Source organism: Herpailurus yagouaroundi, unplaced genomic scaffold, assembly GCF_014898765.1.
Source record: "Herpailurus yagouaroundi ecotype Mexico unplaced genomic scaffold, PumYag 208, whole genome shotgun sequence".
In the NCBI taxonomy this organism is placed as follows: Eukaryota; Metazoa; Chordata; class Mammalia; order Carnivora; family Felidae; genus Herpailurus; species Herpailurus yagouaroundi.
In genome coordinates, this window is record NW_024412439.1 from 3,166,431 (window position 1) to 3,186,838 (window position 20,408).

The following is a 20,408-nucleotide window of genomic DNA, read 5'->3' on the forward strand; positions in this document are numbered from 1 at the left end:
TGTGTCAAAAATAAATAAACATTAAAAAAATTTTTTTTAATTAAAAAAAAAAATCACTGAATTCAACTTCTTTGAAAACTGACTCACACTAAGAAGTCAACATTTTATCTTCCAAGATTCTCTTCCATTGTTAGCTCCAATCCCTATTTACTTTATCTCTGAGGTCATAAACTGGCCATGAAGCCCATCAGTCCACAAAAGTGTTTTATTCTTCCGCAGAGTTTTTTTTTTTTTTTAATTTTTTTTTTCAACGTTTTTTTATTTATTTTTGGGACAGAGAGAGACAGAGCATGAACGGGGGAGGGGCAGAGAGAGAGGGAGACACAGAATCGGAAACAGGCTCCAGGCTCTGAGCCATCAGCCCAGAGCCCGACGTGGGGCTCGAACTCCCGGACCGCGAGATCGTGACCTGGCTGAAGTCGGAGGCTTAACCGACTGCGCCACCCAGGCGCCCCCCGCAGAGTATTTTTTAAAAACCAGGGGATTCCACGTAAAACTCCATCTTCTCAGCTTTCCTTAAACAAGGGAGCACCTGTCAACCTTGGGCCACATCTCTGCCTGACCAGTCACTGCCCCTTTCGGCAAAAGACAAGGCCGCTCTCGTCACTCACTTCGTTTATTGCCGTTCATCCTTTCTGAATAGATATTCAAATAGATCTTCAATGAGATTGCTCTGTCCATTCAATAAATTGGACTAATTTTGCACTCAGCCAAGAAAATAATATAAATTGCCATGTTTTTACCTGCCTGTGACACTTACCATTATCCTAAGTTTTATGTATTTGATGACTTTCAGGTACCTGTCTAATACACACACATACATGTATATCTCAGTCTAAGATTATTCTCATAAATGTGTATGGAACAATTCACAGTTGCCCTTTTGCCCTTCTGAAGGCCAATTTCCTTTAGGACCTAGGCTATTATAAAGTTGTAGGCTGCCTGTGTAAAATGTACTGATCCTGATGACTCCACTCACTACAAAGTAAATCAACTGAAACAACAATCTCAACCTCTACCTTATGGATCGATCATCTCCAGCTCACAAGCTGATTCTCTGCAGCAGTACTTAAACCATATTCTTTTTTAGACTGGGAACTTCTGGAAGCCCAGTGTTAAGCAGCTCTGTTGGAAAGTTTGCTTTATATTACGGTGAAATCAATTTCCATTTAACTGCTAGCTTTCTGGGCTGGATTCCAGCCCAAAACTAACTTTGACATTACAAAGTTACTCACAGAATTGAGGCCTGGCTTCCCTAAATCAATGAATACTTTTAATTATGAATATGAAAGAAAAAATTGTTTTAAAATAGCAAAGTCTACCTAAAAGCCACTGGCCTCACACTTTATTAAGATTCAAACTACAGCCCAGCTATCAATTCTGAAGCTGATAATGCACATTATTTCCATATCCAATGACCCATCTCTAATAGGATGGTATCAGTATTTGGCATCAAATGTCCCTTATAAAGTGAAAAACTACAGAATAATGCCTTGTTTTGCATTACGTGCTACAAACTTGCTTGCCAATTTTATATGATAGGAAAGAGACTTAGTTGATAAAATTATATTCTCATTAACATTTATGCAATATAGTATATAAGTGAAAGATTAATTTAAGACAGGGCAATCAACTTTTTTTGGTCTATAAGGAAAAAACATCAAGCTTTAGTCAAAGTTTAAGAACATTAAAAATTATGACAGAAATCAGGTTTTAAGACAATTAACATTACCACAGAACACAATGAGAATTTTACAAGGCACAGTCAAGTGCTTTTAAAGGCCTGTGTGTCGTAAGAAATGGCAGGAGCTTACCCGATTCTCATCATAAATAATTTGGACAATACTGCGGTGTTTCTGCTCCACGGGAGGAGGGGACACAGGCTTCTCAGGCTCAGGAGGTTTAGCTGCTTCTTCTTCGAGCTGTTGCTAAGAGACCCAGAAAGAAAGAATCAGGCATCTGATGTACGTCACCCCTACCAGTAATTAATCGCCAGAGATAACACATGCTACTGAGCAATGTTTTGCTGAATCTATAGGGTAACCTCTTAATCTACTAGGGTCTAATGGACCCAAGGGTTCTAACAAATCCAATCACTTATTTTGACTATGAACTAAGTAACATAATCATTAGAGAAATCCTTGTATATTTGAATTCTGATAAATTTAAAGCAAAAAAACCCAAGAGAAACTAAACATATGAAGCTACCCCAGATACCTCCATCACAATGACCTTTTGTAGCACAGGAAAAAACACTTTTATGTGTTACAGATCCACAGTGTGCGCTAACATCTGACAGGAAGAGTAGGGCCGCACAGCACTTACAGATTAATCCTCAACTCAGAACAGGACCATGCTCAGCCTTTATATTTTGTAGCCGAAAGGCCCTGGCAAAACTACAAGTTTGGGTACAGTTACAAAACAGAAAGCTATCTGCATTACTCTGCCTGAGTTTGAGTCTTCGGGTCAACTCTTACAAGCACTGTGATCCTAGGGTCCTTTCTAGGTCTCAACTTCTTCAATCCTGAACAAATATATAAGCCACTCATATGTAAAGTAGAAACATTAACCCTATCTATCAGGTAGATTTTGGAGAAAATTAAATAACTCAATATATATCAAGCACATTACAACTATAAATAGTCAATAAATATTACCTACAATTATTACTGAAGCAAGCAGAGACTTTGCTTGGTTCACTGCTTTTTATTTTTCAGCACTTAAGCCAGGGCCTGACACCTAGTAAATGCTCTAGGATTAGTCTTGTGAATATAAGTTTACTGGCTAAGACGACAGAAAAGACATTGGGTGAAGATGTTATGTCTACTAAAACCTAGAGGAAAATTTTAACTGTGCTACAAAGACAGATCAAGACTCCTAGTCAATTAGGTCAGATCACACCCAACCTAAGGATAAAATTCCTCCAAGAGACAAGCTTCAAGGACCACTTCCACCTTGGAATTCAAAGTACTTTTGCAAGCTGCTATCTTTATAAGTAAAAGACAGATATCTGGAGTTGTGAGATCATGTTTATGGGGTTATGTTCCTCAACCATTCTCTCTTAGCTTTGCTCAGAAGCCTTCTTTGAGGGTCCCTGTTAAGTAGGTGTGGAGAAAGGAAAAACCAACTTCCAGAAATCCCATTTTGTTCTGAGTACTGAAGTAGCCCTGGGACAAAACCACTGTAACAGGAAGACTAAAAACAAACGAAACAAAAAATATAAACTTTTCCTCACTTACTTTGTTCTTTCATACAAGAGGTTTATAATAATTTTGCAAATTTAACATATTTAGTTGAATTTTTGTTGAATTGTATAAAACATATACAATTTTATGTGTTAATGGTATTATTATTAATTAACATTATTAACACTGTTTCTATGCATCTATGTTATGTTTCTTACTCTACATTTCTCAATAAAATTTGTAGTTCCTATACACCTCATAATGGTCATGCGATATATTTTTTTAATTATGATAATGGGTTACACATCATTGAGCATTTACTATATGCCACATTAAATTAAACAATATATTCATGATCACAACTCATACAACCATCACATAAGGTAGCTGGTGTTGTTAACTGTATTATTGCAATTTTACAACTGAACAAACTAAAGAAAAGACCAGATAAGACCAACCCAGCAGAATCAGACCCACTAAGACTTAAAAGAACTGTCAGACACATTATTATAAATTTAATAGGACTCAATAAAGAAGACTGTTTATTTAACATTGTTTTAAACCAAGGTAATCTTTTTTACATGAGATTTAAAAATTAGCCTAAAAGAAATTCCAACAACAACAACAACAACAACAACAACAACAATTAGTGAAACTAAAGATATATTTGACAGATTAGATATAACTGAAAAGAGAAATGCAAACTGAAAAACAGAAGTGAAGAAACTGCCCACAGTGAAGCCCAAAGAAGCAACCAACTGGGAAAGAAAAAACAATAAAAAGACATAGAACACAAGAGTGATAAGATGTTGTATCCAAGAGGAACTTGAGAAGAGAACAAAGAAACCATAGGAAAGGATTTTGTTTAAAAAAAAAAAAAAAAAAAAAAAAAAGATCATGGCTCAGAATTTTCCAGAACGGATTAAAAACTAACACATTCAAGGGGTGCCTGGGTGGCACAGTCGGTTAAGCCTCCGACTTCAGCCAGGTCACGATCTCGCGGTCCGTGAGTTCGAGCCCCGCATCAGGCTCTGGGCTGATGGCTCGGAGCCTGGAGCTTGTTTCCGATTCTGTGTCTCCCTCTCTCTCTGCTCCTCCCCCGTTCATGCTCTGTCTCTCTCTGTCCCAAAAATAAATAAACGTTGAAAAAAAAAATTAAAAAAAAAAAAAAAAAACTAACACATTCAAGAAGCCCAGTGAATCTTAAGCTGGACAGTAGGTTAAGCATCTGGCTCTTGATTTCGGCTCAAGTCATGATCTCACAGTTGGTCATGAGATCTAGCCCTGTGTTACAGCTCCACACTGGGTGTGGAGCCTGCTTAAGATTCTCTCTCTTGCCCACTCTCTCGCCTGCCCCCCCAAAACATAAATAAATAAATAAATAAAACACAAGCAAAAACACACTCCTAATAAATCATAATAAAAACAACAGCACACAAAGATATTAAAGGCAGCCGGAGAAAAGATGCACACTATCCACAAAAGAATAAAAATTAGACCAAGGGCCAATGTCTTAACAGTGGAAGCCAGAAGACAGTGTGCTGGTACAAAAGAACCAAATACCAAATAAAAACACCTTTCAATAAATGGCATAAATAAAAGACATTTAGGTCCCCACAACTAAATACTAAATCTGCCAACTAATGGATCCTCACTAAAGGAAATTCTGCAGGATGTTCTTCAAGCAGAAACACACAACCCCACAAGGAAGATCTGTCTTGCAAGAAGGAATGATGAGCAAATAAGATGACAGACAAGTGGGTAAACCTAAATGAACACTGACTGTATAAAATAATGTCTTTGGTGCTTGAAATAAAACAAGGAAGAACTAGAAAAAAATGGCAAAAGTATCATAAAAGTTGGGAGAAAAGAGAAAGGACTCAAGAAGTTCTATGTCCCCTTGCTTCTCGAGTATGATTAAGATACTAATTTAATTTTAGGCTTCAAGTTAAATAGGCTGGTAAGTTTGAGGGGAGCCATTATAAACAATATAAAATAGTGTCTAAAATACAAACTAGAGGGGTAGAAGAAAATGTAGTAAGACAAATAATCAATCCAAGATAAGGAGTAGAAAAAAACAAACAAGAAACCATAAAAAAGACAGGACAACAGTATATAATAAAAACAATTGAGATATTACCAATCATCATAATCAGGTTAAAAGAAGTAAATTATCCTGTGGAAAGACAGGTTGTCAGAGTAGATAGAAAACAAAACCCAGCTATATACATATAGAAGAGCTATACCTTAAAGCACAGAAAGTAAAGGGAAGAAACAAGACAAACTAGTATCAACCAAAAGAATGCTGATCTAATTATGGCAACACCAGGCAGAACAAATTTTAGGGTAAAAAGCATTACAAGAGATAGAATGTCATTGCCTTACAATAAAAGGTTTCACTGACCAGGAAAATAACAACTATAAACTTGTATAAGCCTAAAATAAGAGACTAAAACTACACAGGATAAAAACGGAGAACCGGGGGGCACCTGAATGGCTCAGCTGGTGAAGTGTCCAGCTCTTGCTTTCAGCTCAGGTCATGATCTCACGGTTTCATGAGTTCAAGCCCCACACGGGCTCTGTGCTGACAGTGCAGAGCCTACTTAGATTCTTCCCCTCTCTCTGCCCCTCCCCACTGGCATTCTCTCTGCCTCTCTAAGAATAAATAAACTTTAGGGGTGCCCAGGTGGCTCAGTCAGTTAAGTGTCCAACTTCAGCTCAGGTCACAATCTCATGGTTCATGGATTCAGGCCCTGTGTCGGGCTCTGTGCTGACAGCGCAGTCTGCTTTGGGATTCTCTCTCTCCCTCTCTTCCTGCCTCTCCCCTGCTCGTGCTGTCTCTGTCTCAAAATAAACAAACTTAAAGGAAAAAAAAGTATCTGATAAAATTCAACATTCCCTCATCATTTAAAACTCTTAGCACACTAGGGTGCCTGGGTGGCTCAGTCTGTTAAGCGTCCGACTTCAGCTCAGGTCATAATCTCACAGTTCATGAGTTCGAGCCCCACGTCGGGCTCTGTGCTGACAACTCAGAGCCTGGAGCCTGCTTCAGGTTCTGTGTCTCCCTCTCTCTCTGCCCCTCCCCTGCTCGTGCTCTCTCTCTCAAAAACAAACATTAAAAAAAATTATTTTTCTTTAACTCTTAGCACACTAGAATCCAACGGTTATTTCCCAACCTGATGAAAGATGTCTAAAAAAACTGACATCAAAATCAGTGGCAAAAAGTAAAGGTATTCTTCTAAAAGTAGAAAAGAACAAGAATAACCACTTTCGACTCTGTATTGTAGTCCTAACCAGAGCAATAAAGCAATAGAAAAGTAAGGAAAAGGGGCACCTGGGTGGCTCAGTTGGTTAAGCATCCAACTTCAGTTCAGGTCATGATGGCACAGATTGCGAGCTCAAGCCCCGCCATCAGGCTCTCTACTGTCAGCGCACAGCCCACTTTGGATCCTCTGTCTCCCTCTCTCTCTGCCCCTCCTCTGCTTGCGCGTGTGCGCGCGCGCACACACACGCACACACACAGGCTCTCTCTTGCTCTCTCTCTCAAAAATAAACTTAAAAAAATTTTTTTTTATTAAGAAAAAGGTTTAAGGACTGGAAAGGAGAAACAAAACTGTGTTGCTACTGCTGTTGTTAACTACTGATATGAAGAATCTACAAATAAGAAATCAGCAATAAAAGGATAATTTAGGAAGACTTCTGGTCTATATAAAAATGTCAAAGGCAACAAAAAATGTAATTTAAAAATATATTATTAATAAGAGCATCAAAAATATAAAGTGCCTAGAGTTTAATTAAATGCAAGGCATATAGATTGTTTATGGACAGAAAGTAACAAAACATGAAAGACATCCTAAATAAATGGATACACCATGTTCATGGATTGGAAGACTCAATGTCATAAAGATTTCATCCTTCCCAAATTGATCTCTGTATTCCATATGATTCCAATGAAAATTCCAAAAAGATGTTTTGGAGAACCAAAAAGTGTGATTCTAAAAGTTACCTGAGATTGTAAAAAATTTAAAATAGCTAAAACATGCCGTTAGAAGTAGGGCTTACCTCACTGGAAAAAAAGAGTTATTATAAAGCTCTAGTAGTTAGGAGAATATATATTGTATTTCTGCATGAATACCACGAAGAGGGCAATAAATAAGAATTTTCAAAACCCAGAAATCAACACATATATAGATGTAAACTTGAATTATAATAGAGGTAAAATGGCAGGGCAGTTGGGAAAGGACAAACTTTGCAATTATCCATAGATAACAGAATAGATGTGACCCCCTACCTTGAGACAGACATAAAAAAGTCAATTTTTGGTGCATTAAGAATAATGTAAAAAGCAAAACTATGAAGATTTCTAAAAGACAACTAGTCAACTATTTTAATGATCCCAGGGTAGTCTCATATATAAACAAATTCTGTTCACCAAAAACACAATTAGGCTCAAAGACCTAAATATCAGAGTTAAAACAATAAAATTTACAGAAGAAAGTATAGGAATAAATCCTCGTGGGACCTTAGATTATGCATCAGTTTCCTGGACAGGACAACAAAAGCTCAAGTAATGAAAGAAAAAATAAACCGGGCTTCCTCACAATTAAAAACTTTTGGGGGCACCTGGGTGGCTCAGCCGGTTGAGCGTCCGACTTCGGCTCAGGTCATGATCTCGCAGTTTGTGAGTTCAAGCCCCGCATCGGGCTCTGTGCTGACAGCTCGAAGCCTGGAGCCTGTTTCAGATTCTGTGTCTCCCTCTCTCTCTGCCCCTCGCCCGTTCATGCTCTGTCTCTCTCTGTCCCAAAAATAAATAAACGTTGGAAAAAATAAATAAATAAATAAATAAATAAATAAATAAATAAATAAAATATTTTTAAAAATAAATAAATAAATAAAAATTAAAAAATAAAAACTTTTGGCCTGGTGTGATTCAGTCCTACATGGCTGTTCTCTGGAACAGGAGTCATTTACCTCTGGCTGCCCCCTCTCCCACACAAGATTCCCACCCCACAGAAGATTCAGTGGACAGAGACATGAACCCCGTGAGGCCCCAGAAATATCTTTTCAGTTGTGAGGCCAACAAAGGCCAAAGATTATCACTTTAAAATGGATTATGATGAGAATGAGCACCAACTACCTTTAAGAATGGTCAGTTTGGGGGCCGATGCAAAAGATTAATTGCACATTGTTGAAGCAGCGGCAATGAATTATGAAGGCAGTTCAATTGAAGTAACACTGCAACTTGGAAACATCTGTACAGCCAATGGTTTTTCCCTTGGGGGCTTTGAAATACCACCACCTGTGATCTAAATGTAGTTCAGGGCCTGCACATGTGGACAGCACCTCGGAGCTGTGGAGGATGAAAGTGTGAAACTCCTAAGCATATCTGGAAAGCGATCTGCCCCTGTACGTCACAGCCAAGTTTCCACAGAAGAAAAAGTGAAACTGGCTGATGAGGATGAGGAGGCTGAGGAAAAAGCTCCAGTGAAGAAATCTATACTCAATACTCCAGCCTAAAAGGCCCCAAACTATCAAACCGGGATGGAAAAGACTCAAAATCATTAACACCAAGATCAAAAGGTCATGAATCCTTTAAAAAAAAAAAAAAAAAAAAAAAAAGGAGGAGGAAAAAAGTCTTAAAACAGCAAAAGGATCTATTTCTGTAGAAGACATTAAAGCAAAAATGCAAGCAAGTCTAGAAAAAGCTTGCTGAATGGTCTTGGTAAATTAAGCCCAAAGATGGGGAGAGGAAAAAGAGAGACAAATATAGTCTCCACTGAGAATCAACAATCTAGACGAAAGTTTTCTATTTTAATTTCAATCCCCGTTCCCAGTTTGCCACCCACCCACACCCCCCTTCCAGGCTGGAAGCAATCTCCCTCCTGATTTCCCAAAGCACTTTCATCTGACTGCTGTGATCCAATGAACCTTATACTTTGCTTTCTGGGACTTGTGCATTTGACTCCGCTCTTTGACCATGTTTTAATCACCTTTCGTATCTCCCTAGCTGCTCAATAAATACTTAAATGAGTCAAGTAAGGGGGGGGGGGGGGATACCTTTTTTACACCAAAGGACACTAACAGCAAAGTGAAAAGACAATTCACAGAATGAGAGAAAATAATCTGCAAATCACGTATCTGCGTATCCAGAGTAAGGAACTGTTATAACTCAACCATAAAAAGGCAACCCAACTGAAAAATGGGGAAAGAATCTGGATGTTTCTCTAAAGAAAATACACAAAAAGGCCAACAAGCACATGAAAGGGCATTTGCCATTAATCATTAAGGAAATTAAAATCACAACCATAAGGAGATACCACTTCACATTTACTAGGATGGCTATTTAAAAAAAAAAAAAAAAGCGTAGGCGCGCCTGGGTGACTCAGTCAGTTGAGCGTCCAACTTCGGCTCAGGTCATGATCTCACGGTCCGTGGTTTCGGGCCCCGCGTCAGGCTCTGTGCAGACAGCTCAGAGCCTGTTACCTGTTTCCGATTCTGGGTCTCCCTCTCTCTCTGCCCCTCCCCCATTCATGCTCTGTCTCTCTCTGTCTCAGAAATAAACGTTAAAATAATAAATGAATGAATGAATGAATGAATGAATAAATAAATAAATAAATAAATAAATAAATAAATAAATAAAAGTGTAGGGGTGCCTGGGTGGCTCCGTCGGTTGGGGATCCGACTTCAGCTCAGGTCATGATTTTGCGGTCTGTGAGTTCAAGCCCCGCGTCGGGCTCTGTGCTGACAGCTCAGGGCCTGGAGCCTGCTTCGGATTCTGAGTCTCCCTCTCTCTCTGCCCCTCCGTCCCTCCCTCATGCTCTGTCTCTCTCACTCTCAAAAATGAATAAATGTTTAAAAAAAAAAAAAGTGTTACCAAGGAAGTAGAGCAAGTGTAACCATCCCTCAAAGACTGCTGGGGGGATGTAAAATGGTGCAGCCACTTCGGAAAACATTCTCACAGTTCCTCAAAAATTTAAACACAGATTTACCAAAGGACCCAGCAATTTCCCTCCTGGGTATATATCCAAGAGAACAGAAAAATATATGTCGACACAAAAACGTGTACATGAATGTCATAGCAGCAGCACTCATAATAGCCAAAAACAGCCAAAATGTGAACACAACCCAAATGTCCACCACCTGATGAATGAATCAACAATACATTGTATCTCCACGAAATGGAGTTTTTAGTCAGCCATAAAAAGGAATGAAGTATTGATACATGACAGAACATGGATGAATCTTGAAAACATGCTAAATGAAAGCAGCAAGACAAAAAATGTCACACATGTTATAGGATTCTATTTACCTGAAATGTCCAGATAAAAATCCATACAGACAACAGATTAGTGGTTGCCAGGGGTCAGCGAGAGGGGGAAATAGAGGGTAACTGCTAACAGATATGTGGTTTCTTCTTGAAGTGATAAGAATGCTCTGGAATTATACAGTGGTGATAGCTGCACAACTTTATGAATACATTAAAAGCCAACAGACTGTATACTTTCAAAGGATGAATATTCTGCTATGTGAATTTTTTTAATTTCAGTATAAAAAAAGAAAACAAAAAACAAACAAACATACAAAAACCTCCATCCTCCCTTCCCCAAAAAGCAAAAGGACAACCCACAAATGAGGACATAGCTGCCATAGGCATTAACTGACAAGACACTTTAGGAAATACTACAATTAAGAAAATGAGAAAGGGGCGCCTGGGTGGCTCAGTCGGTTAAGCGTCCGACTTCGGCTCAGGTCATGATCTCACGGTCCGTGAGTTCGAGGCCCACGTCAGGCTCTGTGCTGACAGCTCAGAGCCTGGAGCCTGTGTCGGATTCTGTCTCCCTCTCTCTCTGCCCCTCCCCCACTCACGCTCTGTCTCTCTCTGTCTCAAAAGTAAATAAGCATTAAAAAAAAAATTTTTTTTTAAATAAAAAAAGAAAAAAAAATGACAAAATAACAATCCGCATAAGGAACACCAATAACCCATGAACAAATGAAAATCAGCTCTCATACCTAAACAAGGACATTCAAATTAAAACCTCAGGGAGAACTATTTCACATCCAACTGCAAAAAACTCATCAGGTGAAGACAAGCATTTGCACAAACTGGAACCTGTACATGTTGCCAACGGCACTGCCATTTTCGCACGTTCAGTATCATCTAATACACACTCAGAGAAGCGCATACTCTCGAGTCAAGCAATGCCATTCCTGGGCATGTGCCCACGAAAATCTATTCACACGTGAACCAAAAACACAGCACCACGGCACTGAAGTAGCAACAATCTAGGAACAACCCATCCGATAAGATCCAAAATAGAATGGACAAACAAGTTTTGCTATCTGGAATCACACGGTCAGACAATACAGCAGGGAACAGGAATGGATGCAACTCAGGAAACGTAAAAGCAAAAAAAAAAAAGAAAAAGAAAAAGAAAAAGAAAAAGAAAAAGAAAAAGAAAAAAAAAGGCAAGTCAAAGAGTATACAGGCTTGATTCCACTCATATAAAGTTGAAAACTATGGAAAAGTCAGCATTATCTTCTTTAGAAAGACAAACATATGTTCTTAGAATATCGATAAAATATCAGTAAAATCAAACACTTACTTGTTTCTTCTTCAGTTTGAGGATCTGCTGTTCTACTTTTGCAATTTCTCTGTCTACACGATCCATACTCTGTATTAACTCTTCCTTTGAAAGTTTTGAAGGTGAAGCATTCTGATCATCTCCACAAGGTTGCCCAGAGATTGGAGAGGACGGAGCTTCATGTTTGCCTCCAAATGCTGGATCCTTTAGAGAAGAAAGTCAAGAACAATTTATTCCTCACTAACAGCCAATATTAACATCAAGATTCTCTTAGCTGAACAAGTGTATTTTAAGACACAGCAGAATCATAAACGCTATTTCTCTAGCGGGTGTCCTACAGGAGCAATTTTCATACATGCACACACACACACTCCACTCCACTGACGTTTATACATCACGGTCTACACGTATAATTCACTATTCTGAATATCCTAAAAGCTATTTAGAATGAGGTGGCTAAAAGGCTGAATAGCCTTGAATGTCACAATACTGAGACTGTAGAGAATATCTGGGGAAACAGTAATGCAATCATGAAAAAGGAAGATACCGTTTCTTAACCATTTTCTTATGATGGTTCTTCAAAAGGTCTGAACTTGTAGGCTGGAAAAGTCATAAACTCCATGCAAAAGCTCTGTGTCCACCCAGCTTAACAGCTATGATACGGCCAAGAGTTCCTAACAAAAACTTCTCAGACTTTCCAAGGGTGAATAATCAGGTATAGAAGTCAGAGAAATGACCTAGCACTTTTCTTGTTGCTATCACCTAGGCCTGCCTTTATAAAGGGCAGGTAAATCTGCCCATGCTACAGCGCACATAACCTCGATTAAGCCAAATACGTCATTCCATTCCACCTCCAATCAGAATAAAAGCCCTCCACCCAAAACCAACCACCTTGTCAACACACACACACACACACACACACACACACACACACACACAGGCTATTAATCTCCAGTCTAAGGTGAAGATATAAGCAATACTGTAAAGCAAATGAATTTTTGTTTTTTAAGTAGACTCTGTGCCCAGCATGGAGCCCAACGAGGGGCTTGAACTCACTACCCTGAGATCAAGATCTGAGCTGAGATGAAGTGTTGGCTTAACCAACTGAGCCACCCAAGCGCCCCAAAGATAAATTTTGGATTAAGTCACTAGTTTTCTGCAGGCTTTAAGAACCCTAGAATGAGCATAGTTCATAGGACAATACAGCCCTAAGAGTATTAAATATAATGACTAAGTAACTGTGAGAAATCAGTAGTTCTATCAAAGAATGCACACAACTATACTTGGATAGTTGCTCCAAAACAACTTGGAACAGAGATTTTGGCTAAAATATGTGTATTTCTGAAAAATCTCATATTCTGTAATAGTATATGCTAAATATACTCAGTTGGTTAAGTGTCCAACTTCAAGTTAGCTCATGATCTCATCATGGTTGTGAGTTCGAGTCCCGCATCAGGCTTGGTGCTGCCAGCAAACAACCTGTTTCAGATCCTCTGTCCTCCACTCTATTTGCCCCTCCCCTGCTATCGCTCGCTCTCTCTCAAAATAAATAAACTTAAAAAAAAAAAAAACTTCTGGGGAAAATAGGATTGTGGCTATTAAAACCTGTACAACTTTGTATGCAGAGCATTAACAAAAACACTAACAATTCTAACAGAGGTAATAATATATTGAAGCCCCAATATCATTTGCCATCAGCCTACGATCTTTGCTCGATTCAAACTCTGTAGTTCATGCTTCTGCTGTTAAGATGTAAATCCCTGAAGTCTTTTGCTTCTAACAGAAAACAGTATGTTTCATCAAAATAAAAAAAAAAAAAAAAATAGAGGGGCGTCTGGGTGGCTCCATCGGTTAAGCATCCGACTCTTGATTTTGGCTCAGGTCATGATCTCATTGTTTATGAGTTCGAGCCCCTCATCAGGCTCTACGCTGTTAGCATGGAGCCTGCCTGGGATTCTCTCTCCCTCTCTTTCTGTCCCTCCCCTGCTCACTGTCTGTCTCTCTCTCTCTCTCTCTCTCAAAATAAATAAATAAACACTAAAAAAAATAAATAAAAAATAAAAATACAATTGAGGGTAAAACCATCTTTATCAACCTTTAAAAACAAAAAAATACAGAAAAAAACATAGGAGATAGTATCTTCACATTTTCTTTTCGACACTTGAATCTCCACTAGTTAGCTTAACAGTGAAAAGCAGAGCAGTTCTTGAATGAAATAATTTTCGAATCTTCTCAAGGTCTTCAGACATCACGAAGGCTACTTCTTTTAATTATGGGACAGCTTGATCCTGAGAGCTTTTGAAACATTAACGTGCAGAGAAAATTCATTTATGAACCACCAAGACCTCGTTATATAACACATTCTCCTGCCATATGCAAATGAGTTCATGTGTGTTATGGAACATGTAAAATAGCAAAACAGGTATTTCAACTGCAGATTTTGCAAACGCTCCTCAGGTGATCTGATGCACGCGCTAAGAACTACTAGTACAAAGCAATATTTTCCACAGACTTGCCTTCTAGTTAAACACTTAACAACAAAACAATTCCTTAAGTTCCTACTATGTGCAGGCACTAGGCAGAGGGGTGAATGAAACAGACATGATACTCGCCTTCATGGAGTTTCTAATCTTGTGTTGGAACATAATGATAGCAATTTTGAGGAAAGAAAGTTAGATTCCTACCTTTTATCTTATATCACAATAAAAGCCAAATGACAGCAAACATTTACACGAGCTTTATTAGCAAATCACAATGAGCCTCAAGCGAACAAAACAAGGTATTCACGCAATCTTGGGCTCAGAAAAGCCAACAGCAAAAGATATTAATAAAAAAAAAAAAGAAGAAGAAGAAACAAAGACTGATGGATTAAAATAAACAGTCTTCTGTTGATTATCAAGATAGCAGTAACAAATTTAAAAGCAAATGAGAAAATGCATTTCCAAAATGTCAACTCTACAACTCAGTATAAAATCAAACACTGACCAACAGAAAAATGAACAGATAGGAAAAACAATTTACAAAAATAGGAAAAATGAATAACCAATAAACAAATGAAAAATGTAAGTTTTAGTAAGAAGCAAATAAATACAAGTTAAAATTTTATCCGATTAACAATGGTCTTTTAAATAGCAGCAAATCTGTGGCATTAGCACAATAATTGGGCACCCTACATTCTGCTGTCAAGAATAAGAATCAGTCCTACTCTCTGGCGGGACAATCTGGAAATACAAAAGGCTGAAAAACATGCCAACTCTGATCAGAAATTGATTATACTAACAGGAATTTACCTTAAGGAAATAAATAAGAATGAACACCAAAAGAATCAGCCTGAAGACCATGTCATTGCTCTAATGAACCAACAGATAACCTACATGTGTGACACATTACTTTATATCCATATATGAAATACTAAGTAACCACTAAAAATACAGTTGCAAACTTACTGACCCGAAAAGAAGCTCATGAAGCACTTAAGCGAAAATAAAGTTATAAACAATGTACAAAGTCAGCATATTAAATTACCCACCCAACTATCACAAAGTTAACAACAATTTCTAACTGATGAGGCTGTAAAGTAACTTTCTCCTTCAAGCTTGTCTAATTCTTCTATAAAAGATACACCTGAGCTTAGCAACATTAAAAAAAAAACCCAAACTAATTCTTTCAAAATCCCTACTTCTAAAAAAAAAAAAAAAAAAGTCATGGTTTACAGCTTAGGGGGGAAAAAGCAGGACCAGGGGTCAGGGGTCAGGGGTCACGGGTTTTCACTCCAACTCAGGAGGCACCACCTAGGTTGCTTAATTTTGCCTAACATCTGTTTTCTCTACTATAAAATGGAAATAGGTTGTACAGTGATCCAACATGTCACATTTTAATGAATGAGACTTGAAGATCCCTTTCTGCTAAAAAATTCTACAGCTATAAATAACATTTGTAGTCATTTATTCATCCTTGAATAAATTCTTCTTAAAAGAAGACTTTTATTCTTTGTATTTTTCCTTTTGTTGTTCATGCTGCAAAACATTTCTAATGAACCCACAGACTATAACACATGTATTTCACACAAGGAGGTAGGCTTCAAAAATCCCAGAAGTTGAGCTTATTTCTAGAGCTTTCCCCACCTATCCTATCATTTTGTAAATTTTCAAATGTACATAAAAGTTGAAAGAACAATACAATGGATATGCATTTATCCTTCATGCTCACTAGCTAACATTTTACTATGTTTGCTTTCTCTATAAACACATCCACACACCTACCTTTTTTTTTTTCCCTTTAGCAGAACTATTTGAAAACAAATTGCATACACGTTCACTATCTCTTAAATCACTTTTCCCTGCATAAAAACTCAAAGAAAAAGTGTGGGTACTTATTTATCTGATATCAGGGTGGAAAGGGCCATTAGCCACAAAGGTAAATAAACATTAGGGAAGAGATATTTGCCAACAAAATGGGAAGGGGGACAGGGATAGCAAAAAGATTAACACTATGCTGTTAAAAGAGTATCAAAAAATTAGTTTATTCTTCCTAAAACAAGTATTTATTCAGTACCTACTAAGTGCCAGGTACTTCCCAATCTGCAGATTTAATGGTAAGCAAAATACACAGTTAAAAAAAATAAACTCGGGGCGCCTGGGTGGCACAGTCGGTTAAGCGTCCGACTTCAGCCAGGTCACGATCTCACGGTCCGTGAGTTCGAGCCCCGCGTCGGGCTCTGGGCTGATGGCTCAGAGCCTGGAGCCTGTTTCCGATTCTGTGTCTCCCTCTCTCTCTGCCCCTCCCCCGTTCATGCTCTGTCTCTCTCTGTCCCAAAAATAAATAAATGTTGAAAAAAAAAAAAATTAAAAAAAAAAAATAAACTCAACAACAAAAAAAGGGCATAATGCACGCACATGTATTTCACAAAAGGCAAGAAACAATAACACAAGAGGAAAAGAGATTTGATCTTAATAGAACCTTCTCATAAATTCACAGTATACTTTGTTGAAAAATGTCACAAAATATAGCTATATATTAAAAGTACGTATTTCTCTCCAACATATAGAAGTATATGTAATTTTCCTCTGTATTGGCAAGTTTTCTAAAGAAACTACTTTTTACATAAATTATAAGAACAATTTATTTTTCTTTATAAAACTATAAGCACAGACAAACCTCACCTAAAATGTCTTTTCTCTTATATAGCAAGTCAATGAACTGCAACTGAATTTAAGGGGATTCTCTTAAATTTAATTTAAATTTAACAAAACTGTGGTTGTCTTAAGAACCACTGACCACATTCTATAGCCCAGCAAGCCAGTACAAAAATGCTGGAGAGTCATTCAGTAGCAATTTTTCCTTACGGCCGTCCCCAGATTGTTTTCATTTACCAAAAAGGCAAAAGTACTGACTCTAAAAGGCCGGAGCCCTCGGTCTGTGGTTTTCAGTTTTGTTTAACAAAATTCTTCCTTTCCCATAGCACTAACCTTTAGAGACGGGCACAGTCGGACTTTCTTTTAGGCACGGTGCCCGAATATGGCTAAGTAAGCATCACAGACCGACAACCCCGCAGGGTAAGAGAACAAATGTTTACCTTCTTGGCGTCTGCAGACCTCAGCCCTTCTGGCAGCGTGTGCACTAGAGGTAAGAGCGCAGCGCTGACACGCTGCAAATGGGAATCAGAAACCTGTTCCAGACGTGGCCGCTTGGATTCCAGTGAATCATGATCCACTGCGGATGGCCCTGGGTGGAACTGTTCATATCCGGTTCGCCTTTCTTGAGGCCTGTTACATGAAAAGAGAAGAAACACTTGCAATTTCTTAAATGACGTACAACTTCCTGCTAACACCCCTGGCTGGACTTTAAAATAAATGTGAGGGGCGCCTGGGTGGCGCAGTCGGTTGAGCGTCCGACTTCAGCCAGGTCGCGATCTCGCGGTCCGTGAGTTCGAGCCCCGCGTCAGGCTCTGGGCTGATGGCTCGGAGCCTGGAGCCTGTTTCCGATTCTGTGTCTCCCTCTCTCTCTGCCCCTCGCCCGTTCATGCTCTGTCTCTCTCTGTCCCAAAGATAAATAAACGTTAAAGAAAAAAAATTAAGGGGCGCCTGGGTGGCGCAGTCGGTTAAGCGTCTGACTTCAGCCAGGTCATGATCTCGCGGTCCGGGAGTTCGAGCCCCGCGTCGGGCTCTGGGCTGATGGCTCAGAGCCTGGAGCCTGTTTCCGATTCTGTGTCTCCCTCTCTCTCTGCCCCTCCCCCGTTCATGCTCTGTCTCTCTCTGTCCCAAAAATAAATAAAAACGTTGAAAAAAAAAATTTTAAATAAATGTGAAAATTATGCGTACTTTTAAAGTGAATCCCTGCCCCCCCTTCCTGCACCCCAGAAGAAGAGATATAAAGTGCTATTAAACTTCCAATTCTTTTTTTTCATTAAGTTATTTTTACTCTTTATTTACTTTTGAGAGAAAGAGCATGAGCAAGGAAGGAGCGGACAGAGGGAGACACAGAATCCAAAGCAGGTTCCAAGCAATGAGCTGTCAGCACGGGGCCCCACGCGGAGCTCGAACTCACGAATCGTGAGATCATGCCCTGAGCTGAAGTTGGACGCTTAACCAACTGAGTCACCCAGACGCCCCTAAGCTTCTAATTCTAATAGAAAAGTTTCTTCAGGGGAGGTGAGAATGGTAGTGGTAAAGAAGTGAAAGACATAACAAAAGATTTCCATTTGCAGAAAATTTTAAGTTGCTGAAGAATACCCTAAAATACAATTTTTAAACCTATGGCATAATAACTGAATTTAGTATGATCTAAACCGGAAAAGCGACTACCATTATGAACCGATAATAAAACAAGCAGGAAACAAATCTCCCAGCAGTTGTACATGGAAACACAAATGACTTGAGTTGTGAGGTATTATTAAGACAAGTGTCTTGAGTGGAAATGGAACATTGCTTTGAAATTCCAAAATACGTATTCTGTCTAGTTTCTGCAAGTACGTAAGGGTCTTGAAAGTCAGGAATCTGCCTTTGATTCCTTTCAGTGGGGTACTGTACAGAGTACTACGTGTGGGTGTTCATTAATTTCACTTTCCCTTTCCTATAAAAGTATTTACAGAAGCAACACTTTACTTTGTGGGCCAAGCTTTAAACGAACATCTCACAAAGTATTTCTCGATGAAAAGGATCACCACTGGCTTTCCTTTTTAGAAGAGATGATGAAATAAACCCTGAGGTCTATAAAATTATCACATTCCAAAAATCTGAATGCTCACTCACGACATAAATCCTATTCCTTTCGTAAAATTCGCAATGACGTCACAAAAACTACTGGAGCAGAAAGACTAAGGAACAAAATGAGGATGGCTGCTTTTGCCGTTGTATTCAATATGGGCCTGGGGGTTCTCATCAGAGCATTAGGCGAGAAAAAGAAATAAAAGGACTCCAAATCTGAAAGGAAGAAACAAAAGTATTTCTGTTCAGATGACATGATCCCATAGGTAGAAAAACCTACAGAATCTACCAAGAAAAGTTAATAAGAGTTAATAAATGAATAATGCAAAGCTACAGGATACAAATTCAACACGCAAAAATCAGTTGTATTTCTATCTATCAGCAATGAACAGTCTGAAAATGAAATTAAGAAAATAACTCCATTTATAGTAGCATCCAAAAGAATAAAAGCTAGGGATAAATTTGACCAAGGAGGCCCAAGACTTACACACTGAAAACCACAAAACATTGCGGAAGAAACTAAGGAAAATCTAAATAGTCAGATAAGACAGCCCATGCTCATGTACCAAAAGACTTAATATGGTTAAGACGACAATACTACACAAAGCTATCTATGGATTCAATGTAATTTCTATCCAAATGCCAGTGGCGTGTTTTGGAGAAACAGAAAAACCCACCATAAAATTCATATGGAATCTCAAGGGACCCCCCCAAAGAGCCAAAGCAATTTTGGAAGAGAAATACAAAGTTAGAAGAACTCAGGCTTCACAATTTCAAAACTTACTATGAGCCTACAGTAATCAAGAGTAATCAAGAGTGACACTGCCCTAAGGGTAGACATACAGACCAAGGGAAGAGAACTGAAAGCCCAGAAATTAACTCACATCAGTTGTCGGTGACTTTTAACAAGTGTGCCAAGACCATCCAAAGAGGAAGAAACAATCTCTTCAACAAATGGTGCAGGGGAATCTGGATCCCCACATGCAAAGGAAAGAGGCTGGACCCTTGTCATAGACCACCTACAAAAATCAACTCAAAACAGATTACAGATTTAAAAGATAAGACCTAAAACTCTAAAACTCCTAGGAAAAAAATATAGGGAGAAGTCTTCCCGATGTTGGATTTTGCAATGAATTCTTGGATATCACACCAAAAGCCCAGGCAACAAAAGAAAGAAGAAAAAAAAAAAAAAAAAAAAACCTGGTAAACCAGGCTTCATCAAAACTATCAAGAGACTGAAAAGAAAACCCACAGAATGGGAGAAATTACCTGCAAACCATGTATTTGATAAGCTTTTAATATCCAGAACATTAATGGCCTTCCCACAACTGAACAATAAAAAGAGAACTTGGAGAAGGAGAAGGAGAAGGAGAAGGAGAAGGGGAAGGAGAAGGAGAAGGAGAAGGAGAAGGAGAAGGAGAAGGAGAAGGAGAAGG

The 20,408-nt window shown here is 38.7% G+C and overlaps 1 protein-coding gene and 1 pseudogene across 13 annotated transcripts in view; one reads left to right on the forward strand and one right to left on the reverse strand.

The window, feature by feature from the left end:
• Nucleotides 1–20,408, reverse strand: part of NCOR1 (nuclear receptor corepressor 1) — a 161,019-nt gene that overhangs the window by 99,873 nt on the left and 40,738 nt on the right. For all 13 annotated transcript variants that reach the window (XM_040453104.1, XM_040453095.1, XM_040453101.1 and 10 more), the window contains exons 4-6: nucleotides 17,343–17,532; nucleotides 11,789–11,971; nucleotides 1,815–1,928 (exon numbers count right to left, since the gene is read on the reverse strand). In XM_040453104.1, coding sequence (XP_040309038.1) covers nucleotides 1,815–1,928; nucleotides 11,789–11,971; nucleotides 17,343–17,532 — 487 coding nt within the window. The remainder of the gene's footprint in view (nucleotides 1–1,814; nucleotides 1,929–11,788; nucleotides 11,972–17,342; nucleotides 17,533–20,408) is intronic.
• LOC121015847 (nucleophosmin-like) lies at nucleotides 8,111–8,945 on the forward strand (annotated as a pseudogene).